Below are 23,998 nucleotides of genomic sequence, written 5' to 3'. Positions count from 1 at the left end.
GAGTTTATTATAGATCTGGCCGATCTCATTCAAGCTTCTGTAAATCAACTCCATACACCTTCAATACAGAAGCAATGTACACACACACACACAAACTATGTCTCACACCACAACCAATAACCTCTTCCGATTCCTGCTGCTTCCCATGTGATCCGCATCTGAGCATCAGCCTGTTGCAGTGAAGATGGCAGTGATCCAGAGGAGCGGCAGAAGGAGAGTCTTTATGGTATCAGTATTTAAGACACAGCTAAATAGCAGCCACTCTACGCACATGCAAAAGCAAATCTCTCTCTCTCTCTCCTCCACAGGCAGCTAATCCAAGAGCTGCTAAGCGCCATCCAGTCCCTTTAATGAGTGAAGAGAATCCTGGTGGGTGACTATGAAAGAGAGAGCTCAAGAAGCCTTTCGGGCTGGCAGATCAAAAGTATTTTCTAAGCGTATCAAGGAACCTGTTACGTGTTGAGTCACATTAGCTTACTGGAGAAACGAAGGTGAACGAACAAACACTTGAAGATGAATCCGTACAGTCTACCTGACGGCGGAGGGAAAAAAAAAAAAAACGTGTTTGAAATTAGCTGGGAAGATTATTGTCAGGGCCAGAGACAGGTGCCAGGGAGGGGAAAAGAGATCAAACATGGGTTTTCCCAAAAATGTGGGCATGTCTTGTCACTCGCAACTGTCTCCCCTGTTCCGCTGTCTCTTTTCTCCGTCTCCCTCTCTCTTTCTTGTAGTTTTCTCCTGAGTATATCCTCAGTCCGCAAATAGAACCGTATCAAAACTCTTTCATCTACTTCCTCCTCAGGTTGGGGCTGCAACTAATTTGCCTGTGGTCTCAACTAAGTTTCTGCCAGAATGTTTACTCTTTCTCACTCTTTCTGTCCCATTTCCTCTCCCTGCCCCTCCCCTTCTCGCTGTTCGATTTGAATTACAACAGAGTGCGATTATCAATATCAAACAAACTGGGAGGAATGGCACAAGCACCCCCATGTCTGCTGCTGCTGCCTACAGCTGTGAGATGTTAGAGAATAATTGAGAACTCTAATTCCACACCAGAGACGCATCGGATTTTGCTGCTCCCCATTAGGCCTGTCGTCTCTCTGTCGAGGTGTAGCCACCAGGAACCATTCTCCGCTTGATTCAGGGTGAAATTAAAATGCCTGAGGCCTTTTTAATTTACAATATAGCTCTCCCAGACTCTATTTTCTTACTTTGTACGCCATCAAATTCCCTCTTAACGAGACAGACACAGTCTAGTATAACAGTGATGAACCATAAAATTTCACTGTCTTTTTTATAATGGCCAGCATGCAGCAAGATGAAAATGCAATATCGTTTTGATCTGAAAAGTGGAAAATATGAACAGCACATGGGAATGAATTATGAATGCCTTTTCTTGGTTGATAGCGTCCTAAAGTGTAAGGAGAAGTAAGGAAGATTACTTGTGAAATGCCTTTTATCTAAGCACAATCAATCAAATACTTCATACTCTACCGGATCCCTTGCGATTCTGCTGAAACTAATTATTGTGCAGCCTTTCACAGTAAATAATCTGTGCATGCTAAATATCTGCCTCCAGCTCCTCTGACTCTCACACTCACCTGAGCGAGTGTAGCTCTCGTGGCACGTGTGTGTGATCTCGGCAGCCAGGTCCAGGTAGTGCTGCCTCTTCTCTGGCGCTCCATCGTCAGCCCCGATGCCAACCATGCCTCCAGAGAAGCAGGCCAGGTGGCCCATCTTGTGGTCCAGGATCCCCCCCCTCCACTCGGCCATGTAGGTGAGGCCACCGGGTGACTTCTGCACCAGGTTGGCCTCAATCGCCTGCAGGTGACATGGCACACACACGGTGAAAAATATTTAAAGGTGCTATGTATAGCATTTTTAATTGTCAAATTAATTGTGATGCCTTGGTATAATTACCATAAACAAATGAGACCATGGTCGAGATGATTGGTAGCCTCAATCTTACACCAGTGGTATTATTAGTGCTAATGTTTCCCACAATTACAGCGACATTAGGCAACTTTGCACATTGGCAGCTCCGAATGGCAGCAGGAGGTACCTAAATTTGAACTTTAATAGACTAGCCAGAAATCATGTATGCCAGTAAACTGCACACAGCACCAAAAGGATGAGAGAGGCACAAGATCCAACATTGGTGAGTCAAGCTTTCTCTGGATGGAGCGCTCGCTCACTGCTGTTTAGGAGAGTTTTGTATTTCATCATCAAGTTTTAATTTGTCAATTAGTGTCTATACTCAGCACCAGAATTTCTCTGTTGTATCCCCACTTTGCGATTTGGGGTGATAAGACAGCTGTATTTTTAAGCACTATTTTGTGCCATAAAGCAATACAGCAGATTTGTCAGGAAATCTGAACCAATAACATACGATGTAAAATGCAGTGTAGAGGCTGCCAATCTTCCTGCCGATGGTTTGTTATCTCAAAATAAATGTTGTAATGATTTATTGATGTTAAAAGGCTACAAGTAGCATCTTTAATAATAATAATAATGATTTTATTTATATAGGACTTATTGAAGCTGTACCCAGTCAGCTGAGGTCAACAGTTAATTAAGGAACCCAACTGTGACAGAATTGAATTTTATTCAAGTTCAGTGTACTGTGTGCTCTAATTTCCACTGAAAGCCTGGTGAAACTGCAGTCGCTCACCATGCACTAAATCCATTTAAAATATTCTAAACTATCATGGCAGTGTAAGAATAATCACTCACTGTAACTTTTCAAATCACATGAGATCTGACTGTGATAAGGGAAGAATAAATTATAGTTTGAGCATATATTCATTCAGACAGACAGAAAAAGAAGTTGAAAAACACAAACCCCAACTCCGTTATTTATCACTGTTTTCTAGGGGCGTCTTTACACCATGTGCTCTATAAAAGTATGTATGTAGCCGATCTCCATGCACACAGGGAACGAGTCCAATATCGCTGCTTCGCTATATGTGTCTGCATTTATGTATGAATGAAATTATCTATGTATAGTGTAACACATGGTCTGCTATGGGCTGAATTGAGATTCCATTCTACATCCTGGGAAAGAAAAGTCCAGTACAAATCCTTTGGAGACAAATGATCAGAAAGAGAAATGGAAGGACTGCAGAAAAGGAAAGCGGGAGACTTTTTTTTCTTCAAAGAAATATGCATATTGATTGATTTTAGTGCACTTTTACCTCCTCCTCAGTGTTTTGCTTTATGTTTTGAGTGTTTACCCATTTCTCCCTTTAAAAGCGAGTGTAGAGAGGGGCATCTCTCGAGATCAATTCTGAATGACTCATCATTCTCTCTCTCTCTCTCTCTCTCTCTTTTATACATTCTCCCTTTCTCATCTCCCTCTTCTTTATTCTGTCTGGCTTGCTCATTTTTGCATTTGAATAGAGGTTTAGCAGCAACATCCCAGAAAATGCTGATGATTAAAAGTAAAAAGCTCCTCTTGCATCTCATGTCCAATCATTCATTCATTTATTTTTTGTGCTTTTTAACAGCTCTTTCAGGACTAGCGTAAAAAAAAAAAAAATGATGAAATTAAGCCCACCTCTCACAGAAGATTGTACCTTAGATTTCATGCTTGCAACTGAAACAGGAGCTGTGCCCTTGAGCAAGACACTTAACCTCCAAGTAATCTATATAATACGAATTGCTTATGAATGTGATATTCCATGAACACGTTCCTTGAGGACTGAAACTGATGAATTTCCCCCCTAATTAGCCGTTGTTTGCTGTAATCATGGCGTGGAATAATTGGAAAATGTTCTCCCATTCAACACGGTGTTTTAATTAGTAATCTACTTTAATTTGAATACCAAAGCTAATGAATTGTACAATGCCTACACCTGAGATCCCTGTGCAAACATGTATAAGTTAATCTGGCACCATAGGGGGTCCTTGGCCATTATCACTTAAATACCAAATGGCAGGGGAAAGGGAGTGTCTGTAATTAGTAGTTTCCCTCTGGCTTGACCCTTTGATGAAGACGGAGGAAATCTCGACCAGGCCGTCTAACGCTATTGTCTGTGGTATTTTAATCATTAGCTGAGGGAATATGCTTTACACCGTGTCATGATAAATTCCAGTCAAGGGGAAAACGGACATCTTATTTTTATGTATGTGTATACTGTATGTGTGTGCACGCACAGGTGTAATGGAGTGGTAAAAAGGGATTTGCGTGGACATGCTCACATTTACATTATATGAGTACATGCACAAGTCAGTTGCCATCTAATCACAGTGCTAATAACATTATGCGGTACCAGGAACCTCTCCGGCTTGATAAAATCCTCTCCCCCCAGTGCCCATTCCCACTGGGGCCTCCCCCAGTCAAAAATGTATGTACTCATAGTGAGGTGTTTTGGGAAAAAGCGTCCACCAAATGCCATAATTTCTATGCCCATCTTCGACCGAGCTAAACCAAATTTCTACAGCAGAGAGAGAAACATCATTACATTAAAAGCACTGATTTTGAGAGACATTCTTTTCTCTTTTGTCCTGCTATATTACTTTGTTGGTATGACCTCATAAGTACAGTTATAATTATAACTGTAATTATTTTTTCCCACTGAGCCGGCCCCAAAGCGATTCTGGCTCTGTATGCAATATGAGATTACGATTTCCATACCTCCAGCGCACTGTAGTACATCTTCTTTGCGTCCTCGTCCGTCTTGTCTGACATCAGATATGATTTGATCAGATACTCGTAGAAGCTATCCCCCAGGCCGCCAATGGAAACGTGATCTGAGGAGGGAAATGGGAGGGGTGATGTGGAATTATTCTGCAGTTTCACATATGGGTCCTTTTCCCCCATGCACAAAACAAAACATATTATTCCACAGTCTCAAAGGCCACCATGTCTCACTAATTCCTGGCTGGCTGGAACCACATCAGGTTGTGCAAACACACTGTTCCATAAGCAACAGGTCAAAGGGAATTCAGCTTCACGAGGCAGCGTTGTTGTTTATCTCTTGTGTGTGTTGTGGCAGAATAACCTGAACATACAAAGTTTACATTCTCAGTGTCAACTTTACTTCTCAGTTTTCACACATCTTCAGTTCACCACTCTTGGAGGTGTTGTGGATAATTAGTTGTGTGAATGCATGTATCGCATTGTGAATTCTCTCTCCACAGAGACCTGTTTTCAGGCCTGGCCTGAAAACAGTTTATTTGAAAGTTTGTCCAAAATTCAAATTATGCAACACTCTCAAAGCTTGTGAGTGGAAATCGAAACAAGTTAAGTGGCTGTTGATTTTCCACCCGCTTACTCTAAGTCCACATGCAAATTCAAAATGCTGGATACGATATTGCAGTGGAGGCATGGATGAGTCCCCATCCACCCACCTGTGCTCGTTGCACACACCTTTGCTCACTCCCCCGCAAGGTTATCACGGTGAAAGCTGCGCTCGTCCTTGACGGAGACAGACGACGGAGCTATGAAGCCAAGGCTCGCTATCCCTTTGTGCTGATAAATATATACAGTTTTAGCCGACACTTTATTTGCCTCTCTCATCCTGTTTTTATTTACCTGCCTCCCGACACATTCACCCACAACAATAATTAGCCAACATAATCATCCAGATTAGCACCTTTTCAGGCCCAGCGTTTTCCAACACCAGGATTTTTTTTCACCCCCTTTCAGGTGAATCGGAAAGATCCAATTTCCTGAAGTAATTGAATTCATTATCATTTTAATAACCCTGAGCAATGGGAGTCATATAGCCATTGCTATGAAACTGATATTAAAAATGAAAGGAAATAGACGGATGGGTGGATGACACAGATGAGAAGCTCAAAGGGGTTTGACATGTGAGGTGTCTCAAGGTCTGCCATCGGGCGTAAAAGCCACAGAAAAGGTTCATAAATGGGAGAGGTGAAATGGATGCATGTCACTTGGATGCAAATGGGCTGATCGTGTCATTTTGACTCATGAAGGGAAATCAAATGACGTGCCATATTACCTTGCTGACCTAGCTGACCTCGCTGACTTTCCCAGTACAGCTCTCAGATGGATGTGTCACCATGCTTACGAGTGAACCTTACCTTTTTGTTTCTAACAATGCAGGAATGCCAATGAGGTTTGAGAGCGTCCTTTGTTTTTATCTGTATTCATGTCCTTTGTTTCTCTGAAAAGTACTTTGAGATAAAACTGTTTTGTTTACAGTAAGTGCTTTAGAAATAAATTTGACTTTCATTAACGGCCCCATCCGTAATTACAATATGGCACGAAGTGTTGCCACACTGCTGCCCTAACACTGTTGTGTTTTTTATTTGTTATTGGATCCAATTTTTTTTTACTGTAAAACAATTTTTTTTACTAAAATGTATTGTCTGAGGACTGACAGTATGTGACAGCTAAGCATAACTCATATCGTACAATTATTGAGTAATGAGTTAGCAAGATTCTCTATCTAAAACTCAAACTCTTCAACATCTTTCTTGTATACCCAAAATGTATCCATATTGATATATAGTCTTGCGGTTTGCCGCCAACTTCTGTTTGGCTCTTCACCGAATATCACTGAACCATTTCTTGCATTGGGCAACCATTTCCTAGATTTTATGGTACATCCACTTCGGACTGTTCTCTACATCATGGGTGGTGCAGAGCACACTGCTTTTAAAGGGAAAGAAAATAGTTGATTTGATTGATCATGGCCTACCACACTGATAATGCATTCTTCCTAATCCAACCCTGTGTCCAACTGGGCTGCAATTGTGCTGCGCCTCAGGCCCCTAAATTACCAAAAATCAGTCTCCACACCCTGTGCGCTCACAAGGTGCTCCTTTGACTGCACTCCACTGATTCACAAAAATAGAGCCAATAATAGATAATAATCTGGAAAGAAGTAAACAGACTGTAACTAGAATATAAAGTAAGATAAAGTATGCCCTACATGGCTAACACAGTACTTACGTTGGACCCAGTTGCCACTGACTGGACTGAGGAAGTTGGGGTACAGACCATGGGGCTTTTCAATCTTGTTCAGCACTTTCCTGATGTTCATCACCTGCAGAGGCACCAGAGTACAAAAGAGAATAATCAGGCTACTGCATTCTGAATCAAACGTCTATTGTATCATCTCCTCAAGGCTGAAAAGCATATTGCAGGGAAATGGTGCTAAAAAGTTATGATGCAGTGAAGGGTGATGATAAGTAGATCCCACACATTCTTAAACTTCAGTAAAATGGTAGTGTAGTTCAAATTTGCAATATCCAGAACACACTATGAAGGGAGACTATCCTGCAAAGCAATATGGGAAATGTAGTCCATGTGGCGAACCTTCTCTGTATAGATGGGATTGCCGGAGAGCTCCGTCAGGTGGACAAATTCGAGGTGCAGGGTCCCAAACTCAGCCAGGATGCTGCTCCCGGCTGAGGCCCAGCCCCAGCTCCAACTGGTGCCACTGCAACAGAGACCACACCAAGGCAAGTAAGTACCACGGCTAACACACACACATACACACACATGTTCAAGTCCAATCTCTTTAATAGGCCTACGTGGCTCACCATAAGTAAATCATGAAGGTGGTAGAGTGGGCTGGTATTTAGAGACCCGAGTCTCATAACTGGAAGGCAACAGGTTTGATCCCTACATCTAGCTAAGTGACTTAAATCCTGTTTCCACACTGTGATCAACAACTCACTGGAAGTACATTCATTTCCTATAGGGAAACTCGCCAAGCTTGTCAGCTGAGAAAAGTCGGAAATTGGCTGAATTTTTTGCCGTCATCAGCTATCAATAGCCAAATGCATTTCTGTGCTTCCCTATTTCCCTACATATGTGATTTAGCTTCATGAAAAATAATTCCCGCTGGAAAGTGCAAAATGGACAAAAATGTTGATTACAGCCATTCAGGCTTCTCAGCTCTCTACAACTTTTAATGGAAAGACGACTGGAATAAATGTCTCAAAAACGGCACTCAGAGAACAGTCAACAAAATGATGCAACGTGATGAAAGCCAACACCAAAGCAGCAAAATATACATGATTTGTCTGTTCTGTAGCTGCAGACAGACATGTAAAATGTGTACATGTATGTGTCTCATGGGGATATGCAAAGAAACAAATTCCTTATCACACTGTGTGCAATATGGCGGCTAAAGTGCTTTAAAATTCCTAATAATAAAGCAAATAAGAAAATAAAAGTGCCAGTGGCCAGACTTTCTCAAGTACATTCTGTTGCAATGTAAAGTTCTAGTGAGGTTGAGGTGAAAAGTTTTACAGGCAATTCCAACTTCATAAGGTACTACTGTATGACTTGTACACTCCAGCCTCCCAGTGCAATGGCTCTTTCACTTGATCCACAGCCTCTTTTAGAGGCAATTCTCACAGATATTACATTGTTCATCACACTCTCAACAGTGCATGCTGCGGCTGAGCAAAGTCATAGGAAGTAACTTTGCCTGATGGACCTCTTGGCCTTCCATACCCAGACGCTACTTAATGCATCATAACATTGGCGGCAGACTTGAGTGAGAGGCTTGCTTCCTTTTCAAATGGCAATCAATAACCATCTGCATCTCCAGAGATCTTTAAAAGACGTAAGTACACCTGGCTAAAGCATATTGATCTATTTGAACATTCAACTATTGTGAGTTGTGGCTTTAAACAGTTATCTGGAGTCGTCTAAGGTCAGCAAAACATTACCCACTTCTGTTTTATTTCCTCAATTCAGTATGGATAATAGCACTCTCTGCAAATCCAAATTCACAGTAAATGTGTGGTTCCAGAGCTAATGCACTACGGCTAGCCTATGATTCGTTGAGGCAGAATGTATTACTTTACATATTCTCTAATAGACGCTGGGGAAAGTTAGACACCGGGTAATGAATTGAACTGAATTTGTAAGAAGAGGGGGAGAGGGGGAGAGAGAAAGGTGGGAGGAGGTTGGGGTGCGAGGGCAGAGGGGAATCAAAGAGTTTGCCACTCTGATGAATGCATCCATTAAAAGTTTCGGGGCTACATCATTAGTGGCTCAGGCTCGAGTCACATCTGATTCCTCCTTTGAGAAGAATCAATCCAAGAATCAAAGCAGAGGTGTGGGGCGGGGGGTGGTGTGTGTGTGTGTGTGTGTGTGTGCGTGTGTGTGTGTGTGAGTGTGTGTGTGTGTGTTTGGGGGAGAGGTGGGGATGGGCGCAGCATCAGCATCACTGCTGTTTGGTAAGCAACAACACTGGCAACTCATCCATTAATCTTTTCATCTTTCCATCCGCCCCCCCCCCTTCCACATCTATCAGATCCAATTTAATAGCGTGTGGAAAATGATGAGTGTGCCACCAAAAAGAGAAACGGCAAAAATCAATATTACTTGTCACGCATAATGCGTTGAGGGAAATTGGTGCGTTGTGCATTTTGAGGAAACAGCTAAAATCATTTTAGTCTTTAGTGTTGACTGAGCACAGACAAATGTCATTAAAATTGTGCTACTTTCTCAAAAATTTTGTGCAGATTTTGCTTAGGTGCTGAGTGCTGTCAGGACCACCCGCAGCATTCTTTAAAGGCCTCACTTGGCTACAGAAGCACCATGTGATCAGGTAACATTCATAACAAAGAACTTCCCACACACTTTCATGTCGGAGCCACAGGCTGTGCATTAGATCTGCCATATACTGAACTCCCATGTGTGTACTGCATGCTTGCTTATGTTTTGTTACGCTTCACATATGTTCTTCTCTCAAGTGTGCATGTGTGTATGTGTGTCTGCCTGTTTGTGTGTCTAAATGCGCATGTCATTGCATACACCCCACATTACCACACTACAGGGAACCTGGTTCCTCCCTACCCATCTGTACTCCAGGCCCATGTTAGTGATCTAGCAGGAATTAACTGTAGAATAGGGTAATTAAATTTGCCAGCAGCTGTCCAGCTAGCCTGGTGGGTTAATTGGTAGCAGGTGGATGGCAGTGGTGCCAGGCAGTATCTTCTGAGAAGATAAGATGAAGAAGAAGAAGAAGAAGATTATTGTTTATGCCGGCCACACAACTTTACTGAAATCCTAACAGGTTCTAAAAACAGAATAACAACGTCTTTTTTTTTTATAAAGGAGAATGGGTGGTCCAGTCAACTTTTAAATGTATTATTTAGTCAGTAGTGAGGGAGATATAGGAGGCAACACAACATGTGGTTCCAGAGGAGGGGGACTTAACCACTCACATACAACATGCATATCTTCTAAGGCAGGTGATAAGGCAGGCAGTACGTTTCACAGATTAAATGACTGGATCCAGATCGGGAAACTCTTCCAAAACAATTCCCTTATCATGAGACAGTGGAAAACAAACAAAAGGAGATTGACAGCCAATATCTGGCTAAACTAGTTCCAATATTCAAAGATCGCTGTACGAGTATGGAATGAAGATCTGATCACAGGAAACTTCTGCCAAAGCTGATTGCTTAGCATCAAACTCAAACACAATGAATTATTCTGTAGTCTTTGTATCCTGGTGTTCACATATCTATGTCGACAAGGCACAATAGAGGGCAAAGCAGGCTACGGGTATGTAGGCTAGTGGCGATAATTTAACTGTCACAGTAGCCTACACCATACTGTTATTATCACCATTCATCAATTTGACAGGCGTTTTTTTCTGTGAGCTCAACTCTCATCAGTTATTTCCAGTCTCGCTGTCAGATTGTTGGATCGGGAGACAAGAGGCTGAGTCGTTAGCCCCACTCACACTAAAAAGACTATCTGTGCCCAAATCTGCTAAACACACAGAGAACTTGAAATCCATTTGTGATGGCCAAATTGCAGTTAAAATCAGGCTTAAAGTCAGGTAGCGTGACCCTGGCGTTAACAAAACTGGATTGCGTAAATAAAGATTTTAGATTGGAAAGGCAATGGCTTGGAACAGATTAAAAGTGAATACAACTCACATTCACATGTTGTATATCGTCTGGGAATGTCCCACAAGTGTTTATGAACTTGAGTAACTCTCTTCCCAATGGAGCTGCTCTATTGACAGGAGACTCACTTTGTGGATTCATTTATTTGAACTTCTACATCTAAAAACAGTTTTATATTTCAATGTTCTGCCCCAGAAAATCCACCTTCATCCATGGAAAGTTATCCTGGGCACTGTCAATGTCACTTTTTCCAATTCACATGGAGCTGAACATTGTTATTAAATCATAGATTTGGATGAACTCTTCTCTCTTCTGTCTGGTTCTGTAGATGGTAGTGAATCTTCACTTAAACAGGCTGTTTTGTAGTTTTAACTGACTGATACCTGTTTTAACAATTCTCATTTAGATATCAACATATTAATAATTAATGAATTAACAAATAGTTACTAGTAACTAATGCATAGCAGCTAGTAGAATTGGATTAGAGACTGGTACTAATTAAAATAACAACTGAGTAATGAAAAGTTGATATCTAAAATGTATAGCTCTAAAAAACTGCTTAATTTAAAAAATATAATTAGTCACTAGTAACTAAAAGTAGTACTAGTACAAGTGACTAAAAAAATAAGTCAATAGTACCTATTTAATTAAAACTAGTATCTATTATTAGACAACTAGAAATGAGTGACTAGTAACTGGCCAAATAGTGACTAGTAAAAAATAAGCAACAGTTGCTCATTTTTGTGACTCGTGCATTTTAGGGAATAAATGACAAAAGTGTAGTAAAGTGCCTGCCATAGTGTAGAGGTAATGGATGAATACACTTGGAGATGTCCTGTCTACCCATATCCACTAACTGTGACGTGAGCTTAGAGGATGGCTGAATTTTAGCATATTTCCAATTTGTTGACAACTTGCACCTCAAAACTGAGCTCAAACATGTGGATGAGACCCTAAACAACTCACCCTTATCAGGTTTGGGGGAACTGAGGAGTACAAACTGCCTAGATTAACATATTGCAAATGCTGGCATAGCCGCTGATTCATACCGGCCAACCTAATAACATAATATTGTGTTTTATCAGGGATTGTTGGAGGACTGTTAGAGGTGAAGCTGGTGCTGAGGCTCACCTCCCCAGGTTGATGACTCCTCGGGGGATTCCTGTCGGCGTGTTGAAGGCAGGCAGCAGCTTCTCTCCCAGCTCCACCGCTCTCCTCTTGAACAACTAGAGAGCAAGAAGACAGGGGAGGAATGTATAAATCTCTGTAAACAGACAAACACGCAGCATGTGTACAAATACACAAGTGTGCATGTATTTTTTCCTTTCTCTTTCCTCCATTTACTGTATGTACACACGCTGTACATACTGTGCACACTCCACAGCACTCACTCATACAAATATAATTACTCCATAAGCTGTTGCTCAGCCCACCCATGCTTAGAAAATCACCTTGACAGTCAACAGATTGAAATCAAAGTGCAAAGCCAGCACACCTTTTTCCTCGGTTTTCCCTCTAAAGCTAATTATGCGAAATTTAACAAGGCTGGGCACAACGGTGCTCCGTCTGGATTAACAGCAATCTCACTGATGTAATCTATGGCAGTTCATTTAAAACCGAAATCCCCCCCCCCCTTCTCCACTGGCCAGACGCTCCGATGGGATGGGTAATGCATCGTCTACAAACCGGATTATCAGTCGCCAAATCTGCATTAGCCAGTGGGAAGAGCTCTTGACAAAAACTGTAGCGGGAAGAAGAAAGACTAAGCAAGCGGAGTAAGACATTGCAGTCCAGACAAAGGGGAAAGAGACGTCTGGAGAGACAAAACAGGCAGAGATAGCGGAGGCGAGAAGAAAAGAAAGTGGAGATTCGTATAAGAGACAGAAAGCCTTGGAGACACGAGAGAGGAGGGAAAGTGATTGAGAGGAGACAGACACCGAGTACACAGAGGGGAGAGAGGGTCTAGACAAAGACAAAGCACAGACGGAAAGGGAGAGGGGGAGAGTGTGAGCGGGGCGGTGGTGGAGAGCAGTGACTCAGCAGAAAGACTTGACGACCAAGAGAATATGGGGAAAGTAAATACAAGTCAAATGGATAGTCGCCACTGGCCTCTACCATTAGGACTGTTATCACCATTACTGTTATTGCTGTATGAGTTGTCTTTGCCTTTGGCCTAAGTGAAAAAACTATAACTCTGCACTGAACCACTAACTGTAGTCTTTACTGTATATTTACTGTCAGAAGATATTTATAGTGGTGTGCCCATTGCTCTGCATGTGGATGGGATTGGGGCCTCCTAAAGTTTAGGAAAACTTCTTTAAGACTTCTTCTTTTTTATTTGTGTTGAACTGCAGGTTTTAAAGAAATGAAAAATAACTTCTTTTTTTTTTTTTTTACCTTTTGCTGATGTTGCTGGACTTATTGTACACAATACAGGCCAAAAAAATGTCAAAATGTTGATTTCTAGAAATTTTATATCAAAATTAACAGGCTGTGTCTTTCCAGTAAACAGCACATTTCTGTTGCTGACTCATCATCCAACAGGGGATGGTGTGTTTTTGGCTGCGCTTCACCTAAAACTCTTTCCCCAGACGGGCGACGGAGGCGGAGAATATTCCTCCATAACCGAGTGTAGACTGCTGTCCATCATTGATCTGAGCGGGTTTGACGTTGCCGCGCCCACTTCCTCAATATTCAAATAAGCCCCTCCCACTGACGCTTCCCGCCCTTACTTTCTGTTTCATTTGGAAATACATCAGCACACAGAAGCAAATCACACTCTCCGTGCTAATTCATGGGGTCTTTAACACGAGCAAAAAACACATATACAGTAGTAGGTTACATTTACATGCACACTATTCAGAAGCCCACACACTAAGGTGCTTCAGGTGGCAATTTTACAGCCAGCAGCCTACCCATGAGCCTTTGCATGAAACACTCATGCGTGTTATCTCTGTTCAAACGACCCCTGGGGGATGTTTACAACCTCACAAAGGCACTACATCACAGACTTCGGCATTGTCAAGAACTGGGGCCGCATAATTAATCGGAGAAAACATTTGAATTTGAATTGACTACTGCAATTTCCAAATTGCAAGAGCCTGCAATTTTTCATCAAAGGGAAAGGTGTTGCAGACGGGCTCCTAAATAAGGCGTTCTTCAAAGGCTCATCGGTGTTGTCAGAAGACGCTGGTTGCTCTACATGTCATGCAGAATCCCTGGCCAACAAATCAAGCAGCATGTTGGAGAAAATTGTTCATTATTCAAACTGTACATATCCTAAACATCAACATCTTTTTTTTGTTACCTTCTCCTCATTTTCTGTTTTACATTTTGAAAAAGAGATTACGTTGTGATAGCTGTGTCTAGATACATCACAATTCAATTGATTTCCCAAGTGTAATATTCAGAAGAAAAAGCACTGTTTTTTTCAATGTTTTTTTCCCAGTGTGTCTATCTACAGCTCCCAACACTGTATCAAAAGCTACCCAGAAACCCCCACTCCTGTACTGGGATATGACCAGGGTAGCGTTACACACAGTCACTCATTAATTCTGGCTGTATCTATATAGTCAGAGCTGCGGCTGAAATGAAACTGCCTTGATGTGTGTGTGTGTGTGTGTGTGTGTGTGTGTGTGTGTGTGTGTGTGTGTCAGGCTCCCTCTCCAGTCCCCTAGCTTTCTCTTTTATCAAAGAGATCACTAATGACCCTCCGCCTGGTCTCATCTCTCCTCATCGGCCCTTTCTACCGCCACCGCTGCTCAAGCAAACCAGAACCTCGCAGGCGTACGCATTCAAAGCAGACACACACATAGCTCAAAGGCAACGCACTCTCTGTTCTGTGTGTGTGTGTGTGTGTGTGTGTGTGTGTGTGTGCACGCAGTTTGTTGCATGTGTGTAAAAGTCTGCATTTGTCTGTGTATTTTTCTCTGTATATTGTTACAAAAGTATGTTTCTATGACGAAAGTTCAAAAGATACAAACACACACCACACACACACACACACACACACACACACACGCACGCACACACACACACACACCAAGACTGCATACTTAATCAACATGCAAATTCCAAATGTGCGTAACAGACAAGCATTTGAGGGGGGTAAACTGATTATTTAGCAGCTATTTATTTTTGTTTAGTTGCTTATAAATTATTTGATTAATTACAGCAAAAGCCCTTTGGCTGGCATCTGTTCCATGATTTACTATACAGCAGCACACAAGCTAAATTACAGGCCCTGTTCATAAATCCATCTTCCCAGACACACTGGTCTCTTGTGCCGTGATGCAAGCGTCCTCAACAGCATGTGAGCTTCATTACCGGAGTGCTGCCGTAAACACGCTCTGTGCGTTTGCATCCACCCCGGATTGCACGTCTATCAGCATATTCTGAGATCGCGTATGTTCGCCACTTTCCTCCTTCCTTCCTAGAACGGAGGAACTCGCCACGGAGCAGCATTGATCAGCTGTGACAGCAGACAGTTCGCTTTCTTCCCTTTCACTTGGAATTCCCTGTAGGACGGCGGATAGGAGCAAATGGCTTTTCTATCAGTTCTTAACCACTGAAGACACGTATTGGGCATGCAGTCATCTCTGCCAGAGCAAACGCTGTCAGTGCCCAGTGGAGAGAGATGACAATATTCCACATTGTTTCAAGATATTTTCGCCAACATAAAACTTGCGGAGTTTATCTATTAAAGCCCCGAGTGAAACTGGAATGTCTACAATAACAGCCGTTGCTGTATAAACCAAAGAAAAGCACGCCTCTGCAGATTTTCCTATCCACATTTCTCTCTTGTCTCTGGAGGGAAATCACAGCTCTAAGTGACCTGACCATACCAAGCTTTAATTTGACATTCCCTCAGAATTCGTAGCTTTACAGCCTCCCCAGTGAGGCGGGCTCTCGCCTATTTTTCCTCTCTCTTAATTGCATTGAGGACACATTCACAAGTCTGATGAGACAGGTAACGGGTATGATGGCTATGTAATGCGTCAATAAAATGACTGTAACGACATAGCTGGCTGCTAAAACACATTAGCAGCCAGCGAGAAAGCTTCGTCAGCCGCACCATTCTCTCGCTTGCGATGTCACTCACTCAGAGTGAAAATGTAGACCTCAAACGCAAGAACAAAGCCCTGTCTCTTCACACCTGCCATCTTGTTACCTCTTCTTTCTCATGTTAGTGAAATGTAGGAGACGAAGCAAGCAGAAAATGTGATATGTAGAAGAAAAGGAGAGAAATGAGTGGTAAGCAACAATGTAGTGGGAAACATTATGTTTGCTGTTTGATGGCAAATTCATCTCGGCTTCAGAGGACTCCTTGTGATTTCATTGATTCTGTCCTCCATTTCTGAGAGCGTGCAATATGCAAAGTGCATGCATAATGTTCTCCTGATACAAGCATCGAGGTAGTTATTTCCATGCAACTAGTTGCCTCTGAGAGAAAAGTTTATTTGAAGTCACCTCAGGTTCCTGCTTTCTAAATATAACAATCAAATCCAAACCTCAGCGGGTGACATTTTGAGAACATTCTGATGACGCTCGGCTGAGAAAAAAAACAAAACACAATTTTATGACCGCCACCGCAAATGAATAATTCCTATTTGCCAGCTTGTGAACGCGGATCAAGAAACTGCCCTCTCTTTCCACTGTTGCCATCTCCCACCAACATGAAAGCCCACACTAATTTTCTCACCATCTTTTTTCCCTTGTCCTCTACATCGGAGGAAGGCTTTTACTCTTGAGGGCAGCTGACTCTACAAAGCTGCTAAAAGGCTGAAGAGCCTGTAAGCCCTGCGCTGACAGCAAAGCCCCCATATGTTGTTTTCTCTCTCGACCCTGAGCTGGAAGGATCCAACCCCTGGCTCCATACTGCCACATCATTCAGAGACCCCTAGAAGGCTGTAGGCGGGCCAGGGAACGAGACGGTGAGCAGGCGATAGGTGGGTAGAGGCAAGTGTGTTGATTATGGGACAATATGCTTACCTCACGATACGATTCAATATGGGGTTCACGATTCGATACAACCTTGACACGATGTAATAAATAAACTTTATTTGCAAAATTACGTTTCTGAGCACATTTCTGAGCATGGCATTGACTTGCTAGAATGTACACAACAATGTAAAAATGTCATTACAAAGTGCAGATAAAATAATTTAGATGGAGAGCTTGTGAAATTGTGATGGGCAAACGCCTCATTTGTGATTACTACAGCAGAAAGCTGTAGAAAGCAGAAATTTCGTCCATTCCCTAGTGTTGACGTGGTCATGCTAGGGCACCTGTCCTTGCTCCCAAGGTCAGAAGAGACGTTATCTTCCTGTCTTCCTGCTCTGTGGTATTCAGCAGCACCTAATGTGCCATTACCCTCCTGACAAGCAAAGGGTCACGCTGATGTATAAGCTGCACCGTATTCATTTGAATGCTGCATTGCTGAAATGTAGTTAAATTTCGATCATATTCAGACACAAATCAAGTGACTTCGGCAGTGGCTCAAAATATGATGGATGATTGGTAATAATGTTCAACTGAGGAAAGACAGTTTAAAATTGCATTGAATCAAATCATACAGCTCTGCTCGGCTTTCATCATACATCATATTGAATCATATAAGGCTCTGTTTATGCCAGAAGCGGAACGGACGCATTAGCGGCTGCGTAGCGTAGCCCGCCTCCCAGCTGCATGTAAATCCCACTGTGTGTCTGTTACACTTCTGGTGTGAACAAAAGGTAAGAGGGCAGTAAATACAGTAACAGATGCACAAGCTTACATCAAAGTGCTGCAGCTCCATAATGAAACTAGCTAAGGTAAAAGGTCAGAAAACGTATCAGTTGCATCTTACGTGACTAAGTGTAAGCCTGTGGGTGTGTGTGTTTGCAGTCTGGTCTGTGCGTGTGTGTGTTTCTGCGTGTGATTTGTCTGTGTATGATTATTTATACAAAAGAATAGTTCTATGGTGCGGGCTTTCTCTATTATTCACACTCTCACACACACACACACACATGTTAAAACACGGTTCAAAGAGTGAGCTACTGCTGACTGAGAGATATTTGAGTTTTAATTCTGCTGTGGCCATGATAAGAAGCTCATTTGCTCAGTGCGAATTGACTGGAACAAACAGTCGATCTTTTATAAGCAGCGGCTGCCGCTGGTTTGTTTAGCTTCCCTCCCAGTGGCTTAGATCATTATTAGGATCTTATTCTTTCCCCTGTATCTCCATGGGCCTGGCAGGGGGGCTGGTAAATACAGGATTATCCAAGGGGAAAGTTACCTGTATGGCAGACACTACATGCAGTCAAAACCGACTGGAAAGAGTATCACCAGTCTTGGCTCCAACTGTCTTTTCCAATATTTCTACCCTTTCAGCTACGTCTGAGAACGCTGACAGGAGAAGACCCTTTCTTGCACATTGATTTCATTCTTCATTTCACAAGCTACTGGTGCCAACTGACTGTGAAGCAAAGTAGTTGTGGAACTAGCACTCAAAAGTATATCTTAAGCCCTCTCCAGATGGATTTAGTATTACAAGAGAAGAGTGATTATTGGTAATTTTTACCTCAGGACCTCGAGGATTTTATCCCATCCAGAACAAACATATCAGTGATTTTCTCCGACAACCCAAGTAAAATTCTGTCTGTCTACTGTATTTTTAGTTAACTCTGGGGTCATTTTAATCCCATTCAGATCAAGAATAAGAATAAGAATGGTGCAGCACAGGTGTTCTGCATACTATTGATTGTGTATTGTATGCCCTGAGAAGGTCTACTTGACCGAAAGCTTGGTTTAATAAAGAAACTCACATGGACCTAAGTGTGCATACGTTTTGCCTTTCCACTTTGATGTTTTTTGACCTCTAGCACCTTAGCAAAAGATAATAGTCGAGTGTGTGATCTTCCTACACAATCCTGTACAGATCGACATCTGGTATTTACTGACTTGTGCACCTGGCATCTGCATTGTAAGAGCCATATAACCTGTGGTGGGGTAGAGCAGCATCACTCACTATATTAGATAAGATTATTGCAGCAGATTCCAAGATTGTTGCAGCAGCAAAAGTAATAGGATTCAGCAGGGGAAAAAGACAAATAGAATATAAGCACACAAAGAGAATATAAAGTAAGAAAACCAAGCTATTCTATTCTATTCTATGCACAGTGCCAAAGAGCTTTAACTTTGTGCCTGGAATACAACACGTTTCAGCGTTTCAGTCGGCACAGCTGGCATGGTGACATGGATGTCTTGAACAGTCTTGAACTTGCAGCGTGGAGTCCCACATCTCCCGCTCACCATGGCGTCGGAAACGAAAAGCGCTGTGCATAATTTATGCAGCATGGCATCGCCTGAGAGTGAGTAGGCGAGAGCATGCAAGAGGAGATCAAATAAATTAGACATGAGGACTTCTCAGAAAACAAACGCAGCGGTAAAATGGAAGTACCCACCAAAGCCCAAATTGGAAAACAAACAAGTGGCGCCTGCTCAATCAAGCCCCTCCTGAAAAGAAGCCTCTCTAAATTAGTCCACATTAGAACTATGATGGTGAGCAATGTTCATCAGCTTAAATGTTATTCTCTCAAGTACATGAACCGCCCACCCTCTTTCTACTCCTCCCTTTGACCCACAAAACAGGGGTAATACAAATGATTTCACAGTTTGCTGACTGCTGGTATAATACAGCTTTCATGGTTGTTGTTATTTCACCCCATTCCATGATGCAATTACTCTGCATACACAGGCTCTCCGTCTGGTGCTTCAGCTCTTAATGTTCCCCAAAGCCTAATTACTATGGCTAGGGAAGCACACCATTATATTGGTCCTGTGTGTGTGTGAATGCCAATGAAAGAAAAAAAATACTTCCTATTCCAGGGGATTACGGATGGTTTGTGAAGATACGGTTGATTGACGCTTGTACAGATGATCAGTCATTATTGGAATTTTTTTCAGCCTCAATATCCCCTTTTCAGAGAACAGGGTTTTGCTCAGCCACCGAGTGGCACTGTATGCTTCAGTATTTGTTTGGGAAATCATAAACGGCTGTTTTTGTTCATCTACAGCTGATTGTTATATGCAATGTTAATGGAAGACCATGTGTGCATGAAATGAAAGAGGGGGAAACAGAGAGGGAAAAGTTAATCCCACCCATTTTACACCTGTAAGAAGAACATGGAAACTTTTTATCTAGAAACCTGTTAAGAAGTGTGGCACTCTTCTCTGAGCTAACTGTCAAACCAAATCACATTTTAGCACCTATGTGCCATTGTCTTCACACCTTAAGAGCTCATGATGCTGGCCCACTGGCCCTCATCAGCTGCCCCTGCGCCTGGCTGACACTTCCAATGCTCCACATGGGAGAAATAAAAGACCCTCCCTGTCACATAGCAACACTCTTCACCTCTTTACGCAACGACGGACGTCATGCGTGGTCAGCCTTCCCCCGCGCCGACAGACCAGACAGACCCACTGACCCATCAATAATTCAACCTCCAGTCTGCCCGGTGCCCAGCCCTCCCTGCCATCGTTACTGGAGAACAAGAGCAGGGAGGAGTGGGGGCTCATGGGATGCACAGAGCAGCGGCGGTTGGAGAAGATGTCAGGTCCACTTCTCATTAGGGTATGACAGAGTCTCCCAGGTCTGGTGTAGGAGGACAGGAGGCACCTCTTGGCCCACTCAGCCAGACAGAGGAGCTAACAGGTGTCTCCCTAGGTGGGCACCGCCAGACAATACTCCCAGAGAAACTCCAGGAAATGCGAGAGGTCTTGTTAGAAGTCTGAAGGAGAAAGACTGTCTGTCACTGTAAGACTGTGTGGGCGACGGATTCAAGTTTTTACACTTTCATACTTTTTAATCCTGTCAGCAGCTTGCAATCAGCAACAGAATATAAAAAGATCAGTGAGACAACACAAATTCACCGCCATTCATGAGGACACTGGTTGCTATGGTACCGACAAATGCGTATAGAAATGGAATGTCCTTGAATTCCAGCTGTGACACAACTATTCATGTTCTGCTCCATACTGTAGGAAATAGTCCTTCAGTGCGAGTCCATGCCTCCTCCTCCAAGATACTTCTGAAGACTGGGCAATAAATACCCCCACAAAACAACCTGTTGTTCATTCTCAAAAAGGAGAGGGGAACATGGCCTGGGAGAAAAAAGAGAGAACAGAGAGAGCCAGTGGATTGCATGAGACTGGTAATGAGATTGGAACGAGCTGAATGAGGTGAGGGGGTGAGGATAAAGGTTGGAGACAAAGCAGTCATGGCCTCTCTGTGGGAGAGAAACAGACAGACAGACAGACAGACAGAGACAGGGAGAATAGGGGGGCGGTGTGTGTGTCTGAGGCTTTGACTGAGGCGAGAGGAGGCAAGGCAAGACGAGGAAGATCAGATTTGGGTTATCTTCTTGGCCTAGTGCGTTGCTGCGGATCAGTTGACTGTGTGCTAGTGGCTTGTGGAGCGAGAGAGAGAGAGAGAGAGACAGAGAGAGAGAGAAAGAGAGAAGTAGGTCTTCTTTAAAAGTTCCTGATGGCAGAGCCGGGCTTCAAAGCATTTCCTGCCTCATCAAAGGCTCGACTCAGGCGAGGATATGGCTACACTGATGCCATGCATGTGTGTCTGTGTGTGTGTGTGTATGTGTGTGTGCAGTGTCCATGTCTGTATGTGTGTGTATGTTTGTTTATATGTGTGTGCGTTTGTGTGCGAGAGGGAAAGGGAAAGAAAGCGAGAGAGATGATTCTTCTAATGAATGTGTACGTCTCCATTGTAATTAAAGAAGCCTGGCTGTGTGCATTCTGAATCTTTACAGCCTGAATCATTTATTGGCTAGGGTTATTGTTTCCTCAGTGGCTGACAACAAAAAGGAAGGTGACGAGGGGCACAGTAATGTAAGTAGAGTGCACTTAGGAACCCAGGAACATGCTGTCACGCAGCGTTCTCCGTCATCTACTCCTCCATGCCTCTCAAGTGCAATGTCTTTGGAGTAAAGTTGGTGCCCCGAGTGACAAAAACTGTATGTAATCTATCCTCTTAAAAAAAAAAAAAGCCCACATAATCACCAAGTCTCCATGGAGCTTATGGAGAAAGGCAATTCAGCTTAACACAGTGCGCGGGCTGCATAGTACAGATAACCACCATTCAGAACCACAAAATTTCACTGCCTTTGCCTGAAAATTGAAAAGAGTAAAACACTCCAGAAACTCAATTTCACAAGTTCTTCAAAGGGGAGAGAGAGTGAGCAGCCCCACCACACTCGCTATAATGACAGACATTTCATCAGCAAGTTATAACGTCGTATAAAAAAAAAAAATCCTCTTTGATTCCACCTTACACGGTCAATAGTGGATTCTGCTTGTTTACACCAAGGGGATATGATAAAGAGGTAAAGGTATTAACTCAATAAAAACAATTTCAGATGGTAATACATAGCTTTGTCAGTGCCGTATCATTCTCAAGTATTACTAAATCCTAGAGCGTGGGAGTCTTAACAAAGGAGTTACAGTGTTGTAGAGCTCATCTGGGAATGCAGAGAGAGAGGGAGAGAGAGAGAGAAAGAAAGAGGCAGAGAGAGAAAGAGAGAGAGAATTGGCTGCCATTGAGCAAACAGAAAGTAAACACTGTCATAAACCACCTCAGACAAGGCAGGGATGTAAGTAAAGATGGCAGACATAATTGATCTGCAAATCGAAGAATGGGAATATGTAGGGGGTCACATTTTTGCACACTTTCAATACTCAGCAAGTGGAACTGAAATCTAATAGGACAGTTGATGGGACACATTTCCACTGAACACAAATTCCACACCATAAAAACAGACAACAAATAGCTGCAGCGAGTCTGTTGTGTTCCTACCTGTGGAATGGGCACATATTTTGTGTATGACATTTACCTTGGCTTCACTACATCGTGACATTACACCGTGTGGGTTCCTATCAGAGCTAGATGACATGATAATGCTGGAAGGGGTCAGGTTTTCACCGCAGCAAATTCTTCCAGAAAGGAGGCAGAGAAAATAGCATTTACTTTCACTGGAAGTATGCTAGCAGAGAAACCTTGTTGGTATGTGACAAAGCAGCCTCTTGGATGGAGTGGACGTTTTTCCTCTCTATGTGAAATGTCAGTGTGGAAACTCAGTTGTTTGTGTGGGCATGGGTGGTAACGCTATATACTATAAACGTATCAATCCACTGATAAATCTTTTGATGAATTCGGATAAATCCCTTACTGTAAAATCATTCTCATTGTAGAAATGGTACTTGGGCAGCAGGGTGGTGTAGTGAGTCGGGAGACTTTGGCTTTCATTCAGCGGGAATCTCTGGGTTCAAGCCCGTCCTGCTCAAGTGTCCTTGAACAAGACACTGAATCTCTACCAGCTGCAAGGGTGCTGCTCTGCAGCTGATCTGCTCTGAGAAATTCCTTTCGGGGATCAATACAGAATCAGAATATAAAAAGAAAAAAGGTGAATTCAGATTTTGGATAAACAACCCTTTCACACACCACGCTCTCTAAAAACTCATCTAAAAATGCTTTGAGGTTTCAGTCAACTTCTATTTAACAGCATTACAAAGGCATTGCTGATGACATGCCATTTTGCCTGTGATCTAAAGCACTAGCTGTTGCAGCCTATATCAAGTCGTCCCTTTAGGATATGGAACATTCAGTATTGTATTCCTCTCGATCTTCCACAGGCGTCGTGATGGATCCCCTTGACTCTTTCAGCACCATACCCGATCCGTTAGGCTATCATCCTCTGTGAGTCTACCTTGGGGACCTACTTAGATGGCAGTACATTCTCTTTTTCGATTGGCCTGGCGGGCTTCCTGTTGCCGTGTACGCGCTGTTGCCATGGTTTCGTCTGGGGCTGCGCTGCAGTGTTCGCTAGCTCCATCTGTCTTGGGTGTCAGCTGGGTGGAAAATGCTGTGATTCCACTCATTTTCTCACCGGGGGGTGGCATCCATCCTGCTGCCACTCCTCTGTCTCCGCACTGGCACACATCAACACAATTCCCTACTCAAGTTCAGACACACAGCTCGACAATAAAGAGGATTGTTGTTTGGGGTTGGACACGCTCCATCAATTTAAAGGCAAAATAATGTTAGAGAGACTGAATAGATTTGCATGACAGTTGCCAGAAGACCCAGGTGCAG

At 42.9% G+C, this 23,998-nt stretch overlaps 1 protein-coding gene across 3 annotated transcripts in view; it reads right to left on the bottom strand.

Moving 5' to 3' along the window:
* LOC139649714 (mannosyl-oligosaccharide 1,2-alpha-mannosidase IC) overlaps nt 1-23,998 on the bottom strand; it is a 92,145-nt gene that overhangs the window by 7,063 nt on the left and 61,084 nt on the right. The window contains exons 4-8 of one of the 3 annotated variants that reach the window (XM_071526197.1): nt 11,986-12,080; nt 7,289-7,412; nt 6,923-7,016; nt 4,634-4,749; nt 1,599-1,818 (exon numbers count right to left, since the gene is read on the bottom strand). In XM_071526197.1, coding sequence (XP_071382298.1) covers nt 1,599-1,818; nt 4,634-4,749; nt 6,923-7,016; nt 7,289-7,412; nt 11,986-12,080 — 649 coding nt within the window. Of the gene's footprint in view, nt 1-1,598; nt 1,819-4,633; nt 4,750-6,922; nt 7,017-7,288; nt 7,417-11,985; nt 12,081-23,998 lie in introns of all 3 variants that reach the window. The other 2 variants (XM_071526198.1, XM_071526195.1) reach the window with 2 other exon arrangements.

This window comes from Centroberyx affinis, unplaced genomic scaffold, assembly GCF_046629955.1.
Source record: "Centroberyx affinis isolate AG114_WGS23_722 - 3 ecotype Tasmania unplaced genomic scaffold, CSIRO-AGI_Caff_v1 ptg001394l_1, whole genome shotgun sequence".
NCBI classification, from domain to species: domain Eukaryota; kingdom Metazoa; phylum Chordata; class Actinopteri; order Beryciformes; family Berycidae; genus Centroberyx; species Centroberyx affinis.
Note: the sequence above shows the minus strand (reverse complement) of the source record. Positions and strands in the feature narration are given on the sequence as shown.